General features: G+C 45.3%; 1 protein-coding gene across 7 annotated transcripts in view; it reads right to left on the reverse strand.

The window, feature by feature from the left end:
• PPFIA2 (PTPRF interacting protein alpha 2) overlaps nucleotides 1–20542 on the reverse strand; it is a 592307-nt gene that overhangs the window by 78940 nt on the left and 492825 nt on the right. For all 7 annotated transcript variants that reach the window (XM_073556977.1, XM_073556976.1, XM_073556979.1 and 4 more), the window contains 2 exons: nucleotides 10733–10970; nucleotides 757–786 (listed from right to left, as the gene is read on the reverse strand). In XM_073556977.1, coding sequence (XP_073413078.1) covers nucleotides 757–786; nucleotides 10733–10970 — 268 coding nt within the window. The remainder of the gene's footprint in view (nucleotides 1–756; nucleotides 787–10732; nucleotides 10971–20542) is intronic.

Below are 20542 nucleotides of genomic sequence, written 5' to 3' on the forward strand. Positions count from 1 at the left end.
ACCCACACATAGCTGACGCTCCTACAGACTGTCCAATCTGATGTTCTTGCCTGTACTGTATATGGCAGAGACGGCTGAGATAGCGGAAGCGTCAACCGATCAGCCGAACCATAATTTGGCCAGCAGTCACCTAATGTACTGTATATGGGGGCTTTTTAATTTATTCATCAGTGCTGTATGTGAAATGTAAAAAAATGGCATATTTCAATAGCTATACATCTGATGCATAGAGAAGTGGGCTGGCTTTTAAAATGGCCAGTTACTGAAAGACACCAGTCAATTATTCTCCTTCAAAAACAGAACTGGCCATTGCTGACACTGTAAACGCTCTCCTGTGTCAATCATAGACTGGAAATTTAACTCCAAAACGAGTCAATCAGCCCTGATATTTGGAGATCAGGCCACAAATCTTAAAATGATTAAAGTACAAGGTTATATATCAAGAGAAAATGGAACAGCACTATCCAAAATCTTCAGGTGCACAAGGCTCCCAAGCAATTATCCCAAAAGGCGAAATTCACATATGAAAAAACTGAAGGCAGCACTCCCTTTCAAAGAGTAAAAAATGTGGTTTTATTTCAGACCCACATGGTTGGCGACGTTTCCGCTCATGCAGAGCCTTTATCAAGTTTAGCCAGAGCAGAGACCACCATGAAAAATAATTTCTCAATATATGGGGTCAGGAAAGTCTGTTCATTTTTACTGCCATCATTCTAAAATCTAACCATATGGTAACAGAAAATTTAACACACATACCTTTCTCCGGTGTTTCCGTAAGTCACTAGGCTAAATAGGGAAGAAATATAAATAAGATCAACAAGAGATGACAAAATGTAAATACTACACATTTAGATACAGTCAGGTATTCAAAATTAAAATATTTCACCCTACAGAAATATTGCTCTTCTGTATACCACCCTTAACTCCTTCATGATTGGGCAATTTTCTTTTTTTTTTTTTTTTTTTCATCTTTCTTTTTATCTCCCATGCTTCCAAGAACCACATCTTTTTTTTATCTTTCCAATCACATTGTAAGAGTTAATCACACTTTACTGTACTGTTGAATATTTATAATGTAATATATTATCTGGCCAGTAGAGGGCAGCGGTAACAGGCCTGAGTTAGAGCACGGGGGTTTTTGCAGTTGGTGAGCGGTTGGGCAGAGGTGAAGAAGAGACCAGAGGGAAGTGGAGGTGCTGATCTTTGGGGAAAGTCTGGATGGAGCGGTGCAACTCTGGATCTTTTGTTGGTGACTCTGGGACGCATTGTTCGGCTTGACATGAGCCAACTCGGTGTGGACAACCAAGTACGTAACATATCGGGCTAGGTTATGTGAGGCCTCATGTCTAAGGACTTAGTGAAGCCCTGCACTGGAAAACTCGGCATTCCCTAAGAGCTTCAAGACGGCATTTCTGATTATTCGGGACTCAGCCCAGCAAGGAAAATTCTACTTCAGTCTCAGATACCATCTTACATCTGAATATACACTGCTCAAAAAAATAAAGGGAACACTTAGTAAATCACTTAAAAACTAGCAGTTTTCGCAATGTCTCTTAGAGAAGAGGCATTTTTCCCTAACTGGACCTCTATAAGGCTATTTATATATGCGTGTATACACTGCTCAAAAAAATAAAGGGAACACTTAAACAACAGAATATAACTCCAAGTAAATCAAACTTCTGTGAAACCAAACTGTCCACTTAGGAAGCAACACTGTTTGACAATCAATTTCACATGCTGTTGTGCAAATGGAATAGACAGCAGATGGAAATTATTGGCAATTATCAAGACACACTCAATAAAGGAGGGGTTCTGCAGGTGGGGACCACCGGCCACATCTCAGTACCAATGCTTTCTGGCTGATGTTTTGGTCACTTTTGAATGTTGGTTGTGCTTTTACATTCGTCGTAGCATGACGTGGAGAGGGCACTAGGAGGGAAACAACCCAGCAGCAGGACTGCTACCTCAGCCTTTGGCAAGCAGGAACAGGAGGAGCACTGCCAGAGCCCTGCAGAATGACCTCCAGCAGGCCACAAATGTGCATGTGTCTGCATAAATGGTTAGAAACCGACTCCATGAAGATGGTCCGAGTGCCCGACGTCCACAGATGGGAGTTGTGCTCACAGCCCAACATCGTGCGGCTCTCCAAAGAAATGCCACCCCACACCATTACTGACCCACTGCCAAACCGGTCATGCTGAAGGATATTGCAGGGAGCAGATCACTCTCCACGGCATCTCCAGACTCTGTAACTTCTGTCACATGTGCTCAGTATGAACCTGCTTTCATCTGTGAAGAGCACAGGGCACCAGTGGCGAATTTGCCCATCCTCGTCTTCTGCGGCATATGCCAAGCGTCCTGCATGGTGTTGGGTTGTGAGCACAACCCCCATCTGTGGATGTTGGGCACTCAGACCATCCTCATGGAGTCGGTTTCTAACCGTTTATGCAGACACATGCACATTTGTGGCCTGCTGGAGGTCATTTTGAAGGGCTCTGGCAGTGCTCCTCCTGTTCCTCCTTGCACAAAGGCTGAGGTAGCGGTCCTGATGCTGGGTTGTTGCCCTCCTGTGGCCCCCTTCACGTCTCCTGGTGTACTGCCCTGTCTCCTGGTAGCACCTCCAGCCTCTGGACACTATGTAGGGTCCTAGCAGGTTCGCAGGATGCAGTGACGAGACACGAGACAGTGTGGTTTGTGGAATAAACTTTTATAAAACTGTAGCCGCGGGCTATATTGAGCTAACAACAAATGTAAACAACAATCAGTCCACGCAGGGACTCAACAACCCTAACAACACTTTTCTTATGGTGCATGCGACTAACCCGGTTTGCCCGGTTGCTATAGGCCACATATGACCAAACTGGGGGGTCCTTATCTCATATAGTACACTTATCTTTCCAGGGGTCTGTCCGGATCACAGGCGTGGCCGCGTAGAGATCGCTGATGCGGCTGCCTTGACGCCTCGATATTCCGGGGTGAAACTGGGCTCGACAGACCCTTGAAAAAGCGATGCCGGTGGGGCGCAACAGGCCCTGAAGAAACGATGACGGTGGGGCGCAACAGGCCCTGAAGAAAACGACAGTGGGGCGCAACGGGCCCTGAAGAAAACGATGACGGTGGGGCGCAGCAGGCCCTGAAGAAAACGATGACGGTGGGGCGCAACAGGCCCTGAAGAAACGATGACGTGGGGTGCAACAGGCCCTGAAGAAAACAATGATGGTGGGGTGCAACAGGCCCTGAAGAAACGATGACGGTGGGGCACAACAGGCCCTGAAGAAACAGTGCCGATGGGCGCAACAGGCGTCCCCTTGCGACTCTCATCTCACAGCAGTCTCTAAATATAACTGTTCACCAACCTCTGCTCAGGGTCCCTTAGAAAACCAGACAGGGGCCCCAACTGCCGCCTGTAGTGAGGTGGCGCCCCCTGGGGCCGGTGATGTCAGGGCCGCAGCTGTGGAAGAAGGCAGGGGGCAGTGTCCTGACCGCTGTAAAGGAATGGTCTCTAGTCGCAGCGGTCAGTGGAGGTCGTGGACTTGTCACAGCAGGGAGGGAAACAGCGGGGGCGGCTGTATGCGTTCGTATGAGGGGAGAGGCTGCCGGTGCAAGGCTCTCACGTGTCACTAGTCGGTAAGTCCGCAGCTTTCCTTTCACAGGGCTCTGTCGGTCTCTCCACAACACACCGTTCGCTCCCTCGGTCCTCTCTGTCTCACTCGACTTCTTGTCTGTTGTCTGGCTCTCTCTCAACTGCCACTTCAGCGCGCCCCCTGCTCCTGTTAAGCTTGCCCCGCCCCCTGTTTCCCTGACAACTTCAGTCAAGTCTTTTCTTTTACTGTCCTCCCAGCATCGTTCCCTCAGGAACCCTGATGGCGGTCCCCTGGGCACCTGCCCCTTCACTGTCTGGGAGTCCTCCTCCCCACAACTACGCTGACAGACACAGCAAGCCTTCTTGCCACAGCTCGCATTGATGTGCCATCCTGGATGAGCTGCACTACCTGAGCCACTTGTGTGGGTTGTAGAGTCGGTCTGATGCTACTACGAGTGTGAAAGCACAACCAACATTCAAAAGTGACCAAAACATCAGCCAGAGAGCATTGGTACTGAGATGTGGTCTGTGGTCTCCCCCTGCATAACCACTCCTTTATTGAGGGTGTCTTGATAATTGCCAATAATTTCCATCTGCTGTCTATTTCATTTGCACAACAGCATGTGAAATTGATTGTCAATCAGTGTTGCTTCCTAAGTGGACAGTTTGATTTACTTGGAGTTATAGTCTGTTGTTAAGTGTTCCCTTTATTTTTTTGAGCAGTGTATATGCGCATATATGAATAGCCTTATAGAGGTCCAGTTAGTTAGGGAAAAAAGGCCTCTTCTCTAAGAGACATTTAGAAAAATGCTAGTTTTTAAGTGATTACTAAAGTACTGGCACAACACTGTTGTTTTATTGATTGATGCATAGGAAGGGTTAATAGAGTTGAATTTTGCTCGCATATAACTGTTAATTCTGTTAAGTGTACCTACATACAGTATATCCTTAGTTGGTGTTATTGAGAGGAACTGATATCATTTCATTACTTATATCATCCTTTCCTTTGTTTTATAAACTGGTTAGTAAATACAGTATTTATGTATTATCTAATCTTTGGGGGTATCTGCTGATTGCTGCTGTACCCCTCGTCCTGTGGCCGTCCCTCGTCCACGTTTCTCACATAGCCGTATGAGGGCTTGCTTTTTTTCTTGGACAAGCTGTACTTCTGAATGACATCATTCATTTTATCATGTGATGCACTGGAAAGCAGTAAAAGTGTGTTGAAATGCCTAAAAAAAAGCAATTCCACAATGTTGCTGTGTTTTTTCATTAAATACACTGGAAAGCAGGAAAAGTGTGCTGACATACCTAAAATAAAATGCAATTCCACAATAGTTTTTTGTTTTTTTCATTTACCATAAAAATACGGTATAATTTACCTTGCAATATGATTCTCCAGATCAGTACGATTGCGGAGATCCCAAACATGCATATTTTTTTTTATTTAAGTGGTGACAAATTTTGGGGGGAAATTTGTAAAAAAAAAAAAAAAAAAAAAATTTGCTTGTGTCGCCATTTTCCACAACAAGTAACGTTTTGAATGTTCGGGATATGGGGCTGAGTGAGAGCTTATATTTTCCACCCTGAGCAGACGTTTTTACTGATACCATTTTGGGGCAGATACGATGCTTTGCTGAATGCCTCTTATTGCATTTCATTGGAATGTTGCGCAGGGCAAATAAACTTAATTCTGGTTCTCAATTTTTCTTTATTGTTACACCATTTACCGACTGGATTAACTTATTTTATATTTTTATAGATCAAATTTTTTTCTTTTAATTATTTTATTTTTAATGGGGCAAAAGGAGGATGATTTGAAATTTTTTATTTCCTTTATTTTTTTTTCAGAATTTTTAAGACTTTTTTTTTACTGTTTACTGTATAATTGTACCCTCAGAAGACCTGAAGCTGCAATCATCTGATCTCTTGTACTATACATACAGTAGCAATGCACCAGCACTACTATGTATAGCGAAATCACGATCTCCCTTCCGACCGCCAGCTATAGGTTGCCTTTCACAGGAGAATTGTTATGAGAAGCAGAGGTCTTCATCAGAATCAGACTCTCGGCTGTGATACAAACCATCGGCATCCCATAATCACATCACCGTTGCGTCAATAGAAGCGTGGAATGACGTGCCACCCTGACAGTATGTTAAATGCCGCTGTTAGAGGCACATTATGGCTAATAAAATGAGGGTCACAATATATGACATAAGGAATGTTAGGCGTCGGATTCCTGCAGCTACACAACAGGAATCCAGAGCCTCACATGCTGCTCTGCAGCAAGCCATTCCTGAGGCTAAGTCACTCTGCCTCTCCATTGAGCATGCTCACGAGACGATCTCCCATTGGAGGTCGGGAGTCACATTCTCAGGTCCTTCTCCAGATCTGATTGGTCCATCTCAGAGATCTGGAAGGTCCCGGCAGCGCACAGCTATAAAAGGCCCACATGGCCATTCGGCCATGCGCTAGTATAGACTTTACTTGCTAGATGTGTGAATGGTGACGGATGTATGATTCTGATGACTGACTCATTAAGACTCCCCTCCCTCTGATATTATGCATGTGGATAGGGAATTAGAGTAGCAGTCAGCGCCAGTCAGTGGCAAGCCTTAGGCCACTGTGCACACAGCATCTCTACACTAGCGTCCGATTGTGCTATGCCTCACGGCACTATCGTTTAGCGGCAGTGTCCTACGCCGCGCTGCAGTTGCATCTCTCTTTGGCATCCGCAGTGGCGATGCCGCACACACGGTAGTCTAGACAGATGCAGTTCCTCTGCCTTAGGTCCTGCACCTGTGACCGGATACAGTGTGTGCATTTACCTGAGACCTGTGACGCTAACAGGCTCAGCCTTTTGTGTTTACCTCTGCAGGTATCTCTGTGAGTAAACAGAGTTTGCTTTGCGCACCTGGGTGACGTTTAACCCGCGTGCGCATATTGCTCGTCTGTCACTACTTAGCAGCAGTGTTCACACCTACTGCACGGTGGACCCTGAGTGGTGAATGCACTTTATTATTTATTTTATTTAGTGCGTTCTGCCGTTCCTAACATTATACTAGCGCCAGGGTCTAGCTAGTAATTGCAGACAGCAGCAACTGCTACAGTACATTCGGCAGCTGGAGGGCCGGTTGGCTACTCTTGAGAGTGCTATCTCAGCTGCGAAGTCTACTGAGGCTGCTGTTCAGGCAATCGCAGAGGCGGTTTCACGTGTGTCCACATCCTCCCCTGTGCCAACAGTTTTCCGCGTCCCGTTGCCCGATAAATTTTCTGGCGATGGCGCCTCCTGTAGGGGTTTAGTGAGCCAGTGCTCTATCCAGCTGGAGTTACTGGCTGCGCGATTTCCCACGGAACGGGCTAAGGTGGGGATTATTGTTTCCCTTCTTTCGGGCAGGGTGTTTGAGTGGGCCACGCCACTATGGGAGCGTGGTGACCCAGAGGTTCAGACCATTGCTCAGTTCTTAACAGCTATCAAGCAGGTCTTCTAGGGACCACGGGTCACACATCACACCTCTCTTCAGCTATTAGCGTTAACTCAGGGATCACTCTCGGTCAGTCAGTATCCCGTAAGTTTTCGGACACTGGCTTCCGAGCTGGAGTGGTCTGATAGAGCTCTCATCCCTGTGTCTTGGAGAGGTTTAACAGAGCATGTTAAGGATGCTCTACCTACCAGAGAGGTTCCTGCAAGTCTGGAGGACCTGATTGCCATTTCCACCCACATTGATCTGTTTTTCGGAGCGAGGGTTGGAGCATGCTCAATCCAGACGGAAGGTTACTCCGGCTCCCAACCTCTTTGAACCTCTGGAGTCACCAGAGCCAGAGTGTCCACTTCCAGAGCCCATGGAGGTGTCTCGTGCCAGTCTCGAGGCGCGTCCGGCACTAAGCTCCACTTGCGGTTACCACTGTCAACACTCTGTTCCCCATGATAACACGGTCCCGCAGTGGCCAACCTCTGTGCCACCGGGCAAGACCTTTGTCCCTCCTCGCCTTCGGCTGAAGGTTCTCGCGTGGGCACACGCATCCAGGGTGGGTGGTCACTGACTACATGCAGACCACAAAACTCCTGGCAAGGTCTTATTGGTGGGCGCAGAGGGCTCGGGACCCTAAAAAATATATTCGGGCATGCGCCTCTTGTGCTCAGAATACCTCCCCTAAACAGAGAGTGAAGACGCCTGCCGATACTCTGCGGCGTTCCACTTCAACTTCGGTTTCTGGCGATTTTGCCGCTCCCGTTGTCTCTCATGTGTCCCTTCTCAAACCTGGAGATTTTGCCACCTCTGATGCCTTCCACGTGTCCCGGTTTTCTGTGTCACCTGCCGGGACATCAGACTTGCCTTCGGACGAGTCTGAGGCCTATGCCTCTGATGGGCACAAGGTGGTGGATTGGAAGGCTCAGGGGGGAGGGGGCCCTAGGAGGGGGTAATGTTAGGCATCAGATTCCTGCAGCTACACAATAGGAATCCAGAGCCTCACATGCTGCTCTGCAGCAAGCCATTCCTGAGGCTAAGTCCCTCTGCCTCTCCACTGAGCATGCTCATGAGGCGATCTCCCATTGGAGGTCGGGAGTCACATGCTCAGGTCCTTCTCCAGATCTGATTGGTCCATCTCAGAGATCTGGAAGGTCCCGGCAGCGCACAGCTATAAAAGGCCCACATGGCCGTTCGGCCATGCGCTAGTATAGAATTTACTTGCTAGATGTGTGAATGGTGACGGATGTATGATTCTGGTGACTGACTCATTAAGACTCCCCTCCATCTGATATTACGCATGTGGATAGGGAATTAGAGTAGCAGTCAGCGCCAGTCAGTGGCAAGCCTTAGGCCACTGTGCACACTGCATCTCTACATTAGCGTCCAATTGTGCTACGCCTCAGGGCACTATCGTCTAGCGGCAGTGTCCTACACCGCGCTGCAGCTCTCTTTGGCGTCTGCAGTGGTGATGCCGCACACACGGTAGGTCTAGACAGACACAGTTCCTCTGCCTTGGGTCCTGCACCTGTGACCGGATAACGTGTGTGCATTTACCTGAGACCTGTGACGCTAACAGGCTCAGCTTTTTGTGTTTACCTCTGCAAGCATCTCTGTGAGTAAACAGAGATTGCTTTGCGCACCAGGGTGACGTTTAACCCGCATGCGCATTTCCGCCATATTGTTCGTCTGTCACTACTTAGCAGCAGTGTTCACACCTACTGCACGGTGGACCCCGAGCGGCGAATGCACTTTATTATTTATTTTATTTAGTGCGTTCCGCCGTTCCTAAATCTATCAGTAGGATCAACCCTCATAAGCCGACTAAATGGGCATGTAGCTCAAAGAGTGGAATAAAATTATACATTTATATCTGTTATCCAATGTTTTATTCCCGAGAAAGCCACATTTTCTTTATATGCAAATCAGTTGGTAAGATCTATGGCTGGACAAAGATCTCCTTGACAATCTGCCTCCAGCGCTTATTTTAAATTAACAGTGGGCATTACTAGTGTGAAACATGTATATCAGGAGAGCAGTCTGTCAGTCATTACATGTTTCACACTGGGAACGCCCCCTTTTACTTACAATAAGCTCTGGAGGCAGATTCTCACATATTCTGAAAAATTACAAATTCTTTGGAATAAGATATCAGTATCATTTTATTCAACTTTCTACAGTCTGCATGCTCAAATACATAGCTTAGGAGGCGTGATCCTACTAGCAGATTCCCTTTAACTATTTGATAGCTGTGTTTGTACCCAACTATATAGTAGCTTCACACTGATTGGTTAAAAAATGTCTAATGGACAGTATTTTCAACATTTGATTAATTATATTAATTGTGAGTTTTGTTTTACCATGGGTGTAGTTTATTTTTCTGCTGATATTATCTTTCAAAGTTTTATAAGGTTGGCTATCCCAGCACTCTTTGGGAATTTAAAAAAAAAAAGTCTTTAGATGTTATAGCAATAAGTTAAATATGAACAATTTGGGGATTCATTTTTTTACATTAAGGGTCATCCAGCATTTTAATTACTTTTGCCAACTACGGTACCTGCCTATTCTGCACTGGTACTCACTTGGCTCAGCCGGCAATTTCTCTGCTTCACTTTCCCTCTTGTTTACAGAGCAGCGCTTCCTCTTCTGGACTGCTCTGCTCAATGGGTCGTCACCGCAGACGTCATGCTGATTGACAGCCGACTCTCTGCAGGTAAGCAGTGAGGAGCAAACTGGCAATCAGAATTATATTAGCAGAGACACCCTGTCAAAAAAGCAGAAGAGAAGATGCTGCTCTGTCGACGTGACATCAGTGGAAGGTGCAGAATCACCAGCAGGAGCGGTAGTAACTATCTGCCTGTAGGTCACAGCCCCATGCGCATAAATAACAAAAGCCCCGGATAACCCCTTTTAAATTCATTTTTGTCTTTTAAGCGTTCTTTGAAATAGGGTTTTATTAAACATTTTCGACTATTTGGCTTTCACAGCCAGTATACATCATTGTATATTGCAGAAGAATGAGTTAACAGTCAAATCTATTGAATATTTTGTTCTGACCATATGGTTTGTAACCTCTTATCTCTTAAGGTAGAGTTATTATGAAAATTGACCTATGTTTAAAAAGGATTATGTGCTACATGTATTTAAAAAAAATAGTTTTTTTCCTTTATTTTATTACATACCACTTTCTTTATTAATAAAAAAAAAATAATAATATTGCAATTTTTACACTGGCCAATGAGACCTTTTAACTCATATTTCCTGTCCTTTCAGGAAGAGTGTTCAACAAGGATCCATATTATCTGTAGCAGTATTATTATGGGAGATAACACATATGTGCAGCTGCTAACACAGGATCCTCCAATCAAAATAAGCAATGTTACAGCTGACCCTGTTCACCTTCCATTCAAAATGACCTTTGTAAACCTACAAAAGAAAGGGATGGTATCTGACTATTGTGGCTATGTGCATATGTTGTTTCCTTAAACAAAAGGATTTTGGAATCTATAAAAGCCCCAGTGGCCAGTGTGAAAATTGCAAGGTTTCGATTTTTTATTTTTAATACAGATCGTAATATGTTAAAAAATAAATTATTGCCAATTTATTTAGCAAATATACATTATGACATCCCATTCAGCTTTGATAATGCACTTTCATCTGAATACAAGTAACTTACTAGTGTCATTACTCCCATACGATCCATCTCTCTTGCAGGGCTGCGTGGTGTGAGCTTGGGTGTGGAATGTCCACTTGGAGGTGATGAGCTGGCTAAGGAGGAGGCAGTCACTGAACCAGTAATTGAAGTACCTGGGTGAATTCTTGCCAAGTTAAGACCTTCCAAACTAACGCTGGCTACTCTGTTCTCTATCTCCTCTGCCCTTAGTTCTGTGGATTCTTTTTCTTCTTGAATGAGCCTGGTGGAAATCAGAATGAATCACAAACAAGAAAAGACACAACACTTAGACTTAACGCCGACATTAACAACAGCACAATCTCATTTCTCTTTCGACAAGCTTCTTACGAGAGGTTTGTACATAATTAAACATTTTTGTTTTTACTTTAATGTCGTCCACAGTCTTTCTACTCCGTGCTCCACTTTCAGTTCAGTATCATAGCATGCCTTGTTTAACTTGCTAAAGAGATACATGCCAAGATTTCATGCCCACTTATCTCATTACTATCCCTGAGGAGCATGTGTCACTACAGTCTGCTGCCTTCACATTCACTTCACTTACTTTGTATTCAGTGCAACACCTACACTTTGTTATCCTAGATCTTCAAAAATGATTGGGCAAACTGTTATCTCTGAGGAATTGAAGGGAATACTGAAGTGTTCAAAATAATAGCAATGTGTTGAAAAACATGAGTTAATCACAAAATCCTTTTACTAGTCGTTTTTTCCATGCATTGGGAACATTGCACGCGGTTTTCTAATTCAAAACATGAAGAGAGATGTATAGAATTTTTAACAACTTTACAGAAAATAAAGAATGAACACTGGGCTGTTCTAAAAAATAGCAGTGTCTGCATTTGTCTTTACAAACTCAAAAGATGTACTATTTTTTATAACAAATTACTGTAGCATTCCTTTGAATCACTAACCTAATATTTAGTCGAATACACAGTTTTTTTTTTATCAGATCTGTGTCACGCTCGCGCCTTGGCTGAATGGCACGAGCCAGGGAGTTGTGGCCCCACTGTGCCACAAACCAGACTACCCTGGAAGGGGCGTGACTACGACAGCTACCTCAATCTTCTCTGGAGCCTCTGATGGTGAGGTCAGGCTTGTGCGGCAGATAGCTGTCGGGTGCCACTCCAGGGTGGTGTCTGGCTGTGGCTGCTGATCCCACTCGGGAACAGGACACCTGGACAGGTGCGAGTGACAAGGAGGCTGAGACACAGGGCAAGCATTCACGGCTGAAACACAGGGCAAGCGGGCACGGCTTGAGACACAGGGCAGGCGGGCACGGCTTGAGAAAATCCATCATGCTCTGCAAGCGAAGGACATGGGACTCAGCGGGGACCATGGCCTGTGCAAACTGTCACGCTCGCGCCTTGGCTGAATGGCGCAAGCCGGGGAGTTGTGGCCCCACTGTGCCACAAACCAGACTACCCTGAAAGGGGCGTGACTACGACAACTACCTCGGTCTTCACTGGAGCCTCTGATGGTGAGGTTAGGGTTGTGCGGCAGATACACAAACAAAAAGCACAGAATGACAAATGTGCAGAAATACCTTGCAGTAAGGCTAGTTTCACACTAGCGTTTATTTCCTGCAGCGCACGGCGCCGCTAAGCCCCTCCCCCTCCCGGCTCCCTGCCTGCCCCATCCGGTCATTGCCGCCTACTAGCGCACATGGGCGCTTGCGATCTGCGCACCCTATCTTTAGCATAGGGTGTGCAGATCGTGCGCTGGCCGTGCACTAGCAGGATTTTGCCGTGCGCTGCGCACTTTTGAAGGTGCGCCCGTGTGCGCCGACCGCAGTATGTTGCATTTCGGCGCGCACGGCGCACCTTCAAAAGTGCGCAGCGCACGGTAAAATCCTGCTAGCGCATGGCCAGCGCACGATCTGCGCTTCTCCCACTATATCAGCACTCTGGAATATTCTGAGACAGAGCAAAAAGAGACCGAACTAGTAAGGGACAAAAAGCCAATTGGCAAAATACTGAAAAATAAGAGTGGAAATTCAGCTCAGCCCCCAGCCGGGCTGGCAGACCACACAAAAAACTGAATAGACCAACAAAATCAAGTGTGAACAAGAACAGAAAAACTTAGCTTTAGATGACTGGAACAGAGCTGAAAACCAAGAGCTGACAAGCCAGAAGGAATCACCAGCAACTGAATAGGGCGTCGGCTGTCTTAAATCCAATCTGAGAATCCCGAGATCCAATCATCATCCCCATCCTCAGGTGGCAGATCTCTACCGATCAAACCAGCCGCATCACCTCCCGACACCACCAGAGGGAGTTCAGAAGGGGAACCAGAGAATGAACTCACAACAGTACCCCCCCTTGAGGAGGGGTCACCGAACCCTCGTCCACGCCACCAGGCCGATCAGGATGGGCCCGGTGAAAAGCACGAACCAATCTATTGGCATGAATATCGGAGGCAGAGACCTAAGAATCATCCTCCTGACCATAACCCTTCCATTTGACCAAATACTGGAGTCTCCGTCTAACCAAACGAGAATCCAATATTTTCTCTACCTCATATTCCACATTGCCTTCGACCAACACAGGGTCAGCACGTGCCGCCATAGGAACCACGATCCCTTGGCACGAAGGCAATGTGGAATATGAGGTAGAGAAAATATTGGATTCTCGTTTGGTTAGACGGAGACTCCAGTATTTGGTCAAATGGAAGGGTTATGGTCAGGAGGATAATTCTTGGGTCTCTGCCTCCGATATTCATGCCAATAGATTGGTTCGTGCTTTTCACCGGGCCCATCCCGATCGGCCTGGAGGCGTGGATGAGGGTTCGGTGACCCCTCCTCAAGGGGGGGTACTGCTGTGAGTTCATTCTCTGGTTCCCCTTCTGGACTTCCTCTGGTGGTGTCGGGAGATGGTGCAGCTTGTTTGATCGGTGGAGATCTGCCACCTGAGAATGAGGATGACGATTGCATCTCAGGATTCTCAGATTGGATTTAAGACAGCCGACTCCCTATTCAGTTGCTGGTGATTCCTCCTGGCTTGTTAGCTCTTGGTTTTCAGCTCTGTTCCAGTCATCTAAAGCTAAGTTTTTCTGCTAATGTTCACACTTGATTTTGTTGGTCTATTCAGTTTTTTGTGTAGTCTGCCAGCCCCGGCTGGGGGCTGAGCTGAATTTCCACTCTTATTTTTCAGTATTTTGCCAATTGGCTTTTTGTCCCTTACTAGTTCGGTCTCTTTTTGCTCTGTCTCAGAATATTTCAGAGTGCTGATATAGTGGGAGAAGTCTAGTGACTTCAGGGTTAATTTTGCTATCAGAAGTGTTGGACATTATTTTTGTAGGGTTTTTTGCAGGTTGCAGACAGTGTCATCCATTTCCTTTCCTGTCTAGTTAGTTTGGGCCCCATCATTTGCTCAGCCTATTTTCCTGCCTGTGTTTGTGCCTTCATCTTGTTTCACCGTCAATACATGTGTGGGGGCTGGTTATCTATTCCTTTGGGGTCTGCTCTGGGGCAGTTAGTTTTCCCTTTTCTTGCTTTAGGCTTATGTAGTCCTCCGGCCGTGACGAGGCGTCTAGGTTCATCGTAGGCACGCTGCACGGCTACTGCTAGTTGTGTGGTAAGATCAGGGATCTGCAATCTGCATAGTTACCAACTACTCTGGTTTTCTGTGGCTTAGCTTGTTTTGCCTTTTTCTCCTCGGTGACCCATTCATAACAGGGTACTCAGAGTGAACTAGAAACGCTAGGAGTAAAGCCTCTCAAGGAAGGCAAGACAAAGGACAGGGCCTGGCTTCCTCAGTAGCAAGGAGCTAACTGAGTAGAGATATTGCACAGGCAAGGGTTAGTGGGTGTGGTGGCCCTATATAGTAAAGGGCTCCAGGTGATTGGTCGGGGACAGATTAGACCGGTGCACCCTAACTGCATAAGAAGCAGAGTTCAGGCGCCGCCCCCCTATACACACAGTCAGGAAACATGGAGAGCAAGCAGGAAAACAAGAGGCATAGTGCATGGAGCTGGCAGCAGACAGAAATCACCGCATGACCTGGAGCTGTAAGTTGGTGTGCGGGGATGGGAGGTCATGCAGTGATGCCAGCAGGGTTGTTACAATCTGCTTTCCATCTATATTGCATAGTCAACCAACTTCTAGCACCTGTCAACTGATATACCAGCCCAGGATGATTTGACCACATCCCAAAATGTTTCTGGCATTTGTTGGCTTTGCCTCAGAAATGGCATTTTTGATGTCACCCCACTAGTATTCTATCGAACTGGGATTAGGGCTAGGTGTGTGTTGAGGTTAGGGTTGGAGCTAGAATTGGGAGGGTTTCCATTGTTTAGGCACAACAGGGGCTCTCCAAACGCGACATGTCGTTCCATCTCAATTCCAGCCAATTCTGCGCTGAAAAAGTCAAGCGGTGCTCCTTGCCTTCCGAGCTCTGCTGTGTGCCCAAACAGTGATTTACCCCCACATATGGGGTATCGGCGAACTCAGGACAAATTGGACAACAACTTTTGGGGTCCAATTTCTCCTGTTACCCTTGTGAAAATAAGAAATTGGGGGCGAAAAGATCATTTTTGTGAAAAAAAAATTTGATTTTTTTATTTTTACGGCGCTCTACGTTATAAACTTCCATGAAGCACTTGGGGGTTCAAAGTGCTCAACACGCATCTAGATAAGTTCCTTAGGGGGTCTACTTTCCAAAATGGTGTCATTTGTGGGGGATTTCCACTGTTTAGGCACATCAGGGGCTCTCGAAACGCGACATGGCACCTATCTTAATTCCAGCCAATTTTGCATTGAAAAAGAAAAACGGCGCTCCTTCTCTTCCGAGCTCTGCCATGTGCCCAAACAGTGGTTTACCCCAACATAAGGGTATACAACAACTTTTGGGGTCCAATTTCTCCTATTACCCTTGGTTAAAAAAAAAAATTGGATGTGAAGTAAATTTTTTGTGAAAAAAAGTTAAATGTTCATTTTTTTTTAAACAATCCAAAAACTCATGTGAAGCACCTGAAGGGTTAATAAACTTCTTGAATGTGGTTTTGAGCACCTTTAGGGGTGAAGTTTTTAGAATGGTGTCACTTTGGGGTATTTTCTATCATATAGACCACTCAAAGTGACTTCAAATGTCATGTGGTCCCTAAAAAAAAAATGGTGTTGTAAAAATGAGAAATCGCTGTTTACCTTTTAACCTTTATAACTTCCTAACAAAAAAATGTTTTGTTTCCAAAACTGTGCTGATGTAAAGCAAACATGTGGGAAATGTTATTTATTAAGTATTTTATGTGACATATCTCTGTGATTTTTAAGGGCATGAAAATTCAAAGTTGAAAAATTGTGAAATTTTCAAAATTTTCGGCAAATTTTTATTTTTTTCACAAATAAATGCAAGTCATATCAAAGAAATTTTAACACTATCATGAAATAAAATATGTCACGAGAAAACATTGTCAGAATCACCCCGATCCATGGAAGCGTTCCAGAGTTATTACCTCATAAAGGGACAGAGGTCAGAATTGTAAAAATTGGCCTATCATCAACATGCAAACCACCATTGGGGGTAAAGGGTATAATGGTTGTCTAAGAAATGTTCTGCCAGCCTGAATGCACTTAGGTACACAAAATCATCAAAATCTTGTGCTGGCATTTCCCTTTGCAATTGCTGAGCAATGACTTCCCAAATATGCTCCATGAGAGACAAGTCCATAGACACAGCAGGCCATGGTATAGGCAATGCAGGCTCATCATAGTAGCAAAAGCATTATGCGGCCTTGCATCGTCATGTTGAAAACAGTTCCTAGGACTCTTTGGAGAAATAGCCACAACACTGATGCCATGACTAAATCAATGTAACATTGAGCTATAAGTGCACCTGGAAAAATTTTTTAAGGGTCTGGCTACTGTACATTACGCGGTCTCACACAATAATCCTAGGAGAAAGACTGATGTGATGTTCCCTTGTGAAGGCCTCTTCACTGACCTCACACCACTGCCTTGAAGTACTATCATGGTCTCCAGCAAGAGGAATCTTATTTATTATTACCCTTATTTATTACAATGATAGCTGGAGTGTACATAACAGGACGTTCTACCTATCGTGTCCCACTATTTCCTTATATATTGTAAGCAGGGCCTTCACTCCTCCTGTAACTGTTGAAATGTGTTACATTTTATTGTTCTTAGTGTCTGTACAAAACCATACTTAATTGTAAAGTGCTATGGAATATGTTAGCACTATATAAATCAAAAATATTATTTATTAAGATGGCAATAAAAGTTGTAACATAAGTCTATCTTCTTCAATGATTAGTCCCTCTTTTGGTCTAGATGCAGTGACAGATGGAGATTGGTCTGGAGACCATGTAGGCAATGCAATGAAAAATGTATTTCTGCATGTAGTACTCACTCAATACTGAATAAATTGAGAAATGTTAAAAATGTGGCTTCCATTTTTTCATAATTTGCTTATCATTAACATGTCTAACGATCCTGTGATTTCCATAACTCCACAACTTTTCGTTCTTGGTGTCGTAATTACAGTATTGAGGAGCGTAGCTTGCTTTGGATAAGGTATTTAATCAGGTTGCTGAAAACATCCTACTGGTCTCTATATTTACTTGATTGACTACAGATTTAATAATACGTAATAATAAATGATAAGCATTTGATTTATGGTGCATTTCACATTTATAATTTCTTGTGTTCAGTCATTCTTGCATCTAAAAGTTACTGGAAGACTACCTAAGCGAACATATCCTCGCACAACTTCTTGTGTCATGTGCACCTAGCATCTCTCAGAATAGGACAGAAGCAGGATGTCTTTGCACAGTAGCCACAGGCAAAAGAGCTGGAATGCAATAAATAGAAATGGCTCAGAAACACAGTCACAGTAGTTTAGCTTTCTACGGCGTAAAAAGTATAATTTCAGATGTCACCAGCTTGTCTTGTTTCCACATTTGTTTCAGGTTCTACTGGTGCAAGCAGACATGACATTTCAGTCATAGTAAATGTATTCTGCTAGTCTGCTTCTCATGTCTGCTGAGATCTGGTAAAAGTAGTGTTGTACATCGTATTCATGTCCAGTCTGTCCTTTAGTTTTAGAAGTATTGTTTGAAAAGTACATGAAGAACTGCCAAGCCCATGGGTGTAGAGTCATAAAAATCCACAACACTGACTGTAGGATATGTACACTGATCAGACAGAACAGTGAAATCACTGACAGTAAACCTTAACAACATGTATTATCTTGATTCAATAGTATGTATCCAGGAATGGGGTATACATATACTATATACAGGCATAAGGTGAACCTAAAAGTTTATATTTGATGTTTTGGATGTAGTAAAAATTGGCATTTTTCTGATCCACTCAGTCAGTGATTTCATTATAGAAGGAAATTATATTAGTCTGGCATGACTTGTTTGCTACAAAACCATGCTGGCTCTGGTTAATTACTGTATTCGCATCCAAGTACTTGCATACATGCCGTTTAATAGTTTGTTCAAAGATCTTTGCTGGTATAGAAGCAAGGCTCACTGGTCTGTAATTTCCTGGCTCCATCTTCTTTCCTTTTTTGAATATAGGGACAATATTTGCCCTTCTCCAATCTTCTGGGACTTCTACCACATGGGTTTTTTTTGCCTTCCTCTGGATCAACATGTTAGGGCAAGTTAGGATAGGATCTCTAGCAAATAGTCCACTATACAGGTAACTCACTCCATGGTCAAGAAACCCAAAATGATGCTCCCATCAACATCGACTTAGCCAGTTGTTCACCTGTAGAATCCTGTTCAATCTCCTTGGTCCATGTTCATCCACTGGGAGGATGGATGAGAAGATGACCTGCGCTCCCAATTGCTTCACTTTCCGGTTGTCACGGCCCCCATCGCACCCCGCTGTACTTACCTGCCTGCTCCCACGCCGCCGCCTGTCTTCTCCCGTCAGCCGCGGCGTCCTGTGACCGGCCCGCGTCCTGCCTTATCTTCTTATGCTCCGGCGGTGCCCTGACCCGGAAACACCGCTGGACCACTGGGGGCCACTTCCAGGGTATTTCAGGCTGCCCTCCTGTAATGGAGGCGCCTGATCTATGTGCCAGTTTCCGCACGTTAGGCCCCCGTGCCCTTGCTCTGTGCTTCGTGCCTGGTCCTCACCTCTCCCTGTGCTTCCTATTTCAGGTGTCCTACTTGGTTCCTGCCCGTGCCTGATTCCTGCCGCCCTGCTCTGTTCCTGCCCGTGCCTGATTCCTGCCGCACTGCTCTGATCCTGCCCATGCCTGATTCCTGCTGTCCTACTCTGGTCCTGCCTGTGCCTGATTCCTGCCGTCCTGCTCCAGTCCTTTCTGCCCGTGCCTGATTCCTGCCATCCTACTCCGGTACTGCCTGCCCGTTCCTGATTCCTGCCGTCCTATTCCGGTCCTGTGTCCTTGCCCCATCCTGACTGTCCCTCTCTGTCTCCTGCTGTCTTACTCCAGTCTATCCCAAGCCGCTCCTCTTGGTACCGGCTGCCGTGGCATTCGAACCCCTGGGCCTGCTCCTAACGGTCCCTGTATAGGGGTCGGCTCCACCTGGTTGCTTGCCCGTGGCCCCGCGGTGCCGCGGTCCAGAGGGTCCACTCCTGGAGTCCTGCCTTGCCTAGCGAAACGCCACACCGGTCTTGGTCTTCAAAGTCTCTGCATATAGTTTTCAGGTCCTTTTTTGCGGTGTCATTTGTTCCTACGTGTATTAGTGATCTTATGTAGTCATCTATAGCAATAAAGAGCCTTGCTATGCTATCAGACACATCTTTGATTTGGGTACCTGGAAGACAGCATACTTATCATGAGGTAATGTATGATTGGCAGATAGCAGCTTCTATGCCTCCAAGTATGGAATCCCCCATGACAACCACTCTACTTCTTCACCACAGCTCTTTTTTTTCTCTGTTCAAGAGGCTTCTGATTTCTTACCGGGGTGTTCTTTGTGGGCAAAGCACTTTTTTGATATACGGTACATCTTCATATTTGTATTGCGTGAGAGCCTGATAGCTGTTCTCCAGCGATATGGGTACTGACTGCCTACTCATCCTCCTGCTATTTTGGGTCACATGTTTCCATTTCTCTTCTTCTGCAGGTACTTTGAAAGGTGCTTCTATTCGAACATTCTGAACAGTTATTTCTACTCTGTCATTAGCATACGCCGGAACACTGAAAAGTTCTTCACTTGCAAAGGACTGCTTCACACTTCAGTTGTTTGATGTCAATTGCAAACCGTCAAAGTGTGAAAAAACGGATCCGTTTCCGCTTTGCAAAAAACGGATGCACTGGATCCGTTTTCTGGACGGATCCGATGCAGCTCCTAAGTGCATGAAATTTAAAGGAACAGAGGTCTGGAAAAGGAGAGAGAGATATATAATTTTTTCCGCCGCTTCCAGAACGCCGTTTAGGGTTAAAATGCATGAAAGGAAAAATCTTCCGGGCATGCAGTGTTTAAAATAGCGGTCCGCCGCTGGAAAAAAACCGTTACTTTGTCCGTCTACTCCAGCTGGCAGACGTTAAAATTCAAATGGATCCGTCAAAAATGGATGCAACTGACAACCATTAGTCAGAATCCGCCGCTAATGCAAGTCTATGGGAAAAAAACGGATCCGACAAAAAATGGCGGATCCACTTTTTTATAAAAATGGCGGATTTTGACTGACGTAAAAAAACTGAAGTGTGAAAGACGCCTAAAGAGATTTTTCTGCTCTGTCAAGGAAATCCTCATCTTCTTTTATGAGCTTCAGTGTAGCTATTCTCTCCTGAAGACTTTGCACCTTTTCCTCTAATAGTCACAAGCTTGCATTTCTGGCATGTAAAGTTTATC

The sequence above is a fragment of the Dendrobates tinctorius genome, unplaced genomic scaffold, assembly GCF_039654945.1.
Source record: "Dendrobates tinctorius isolate UK_male_01 unplaced genomic scaffold, ASM3965494v1 ptg000241l, whole genome shotgun sequence".
NCBI classification, from domain to species: Eukaryota; Metazoa; Chordata; class Amphibia; order Anura; family Dendrobatidae; genus Dendrobates; species Dendrobates tinctorius.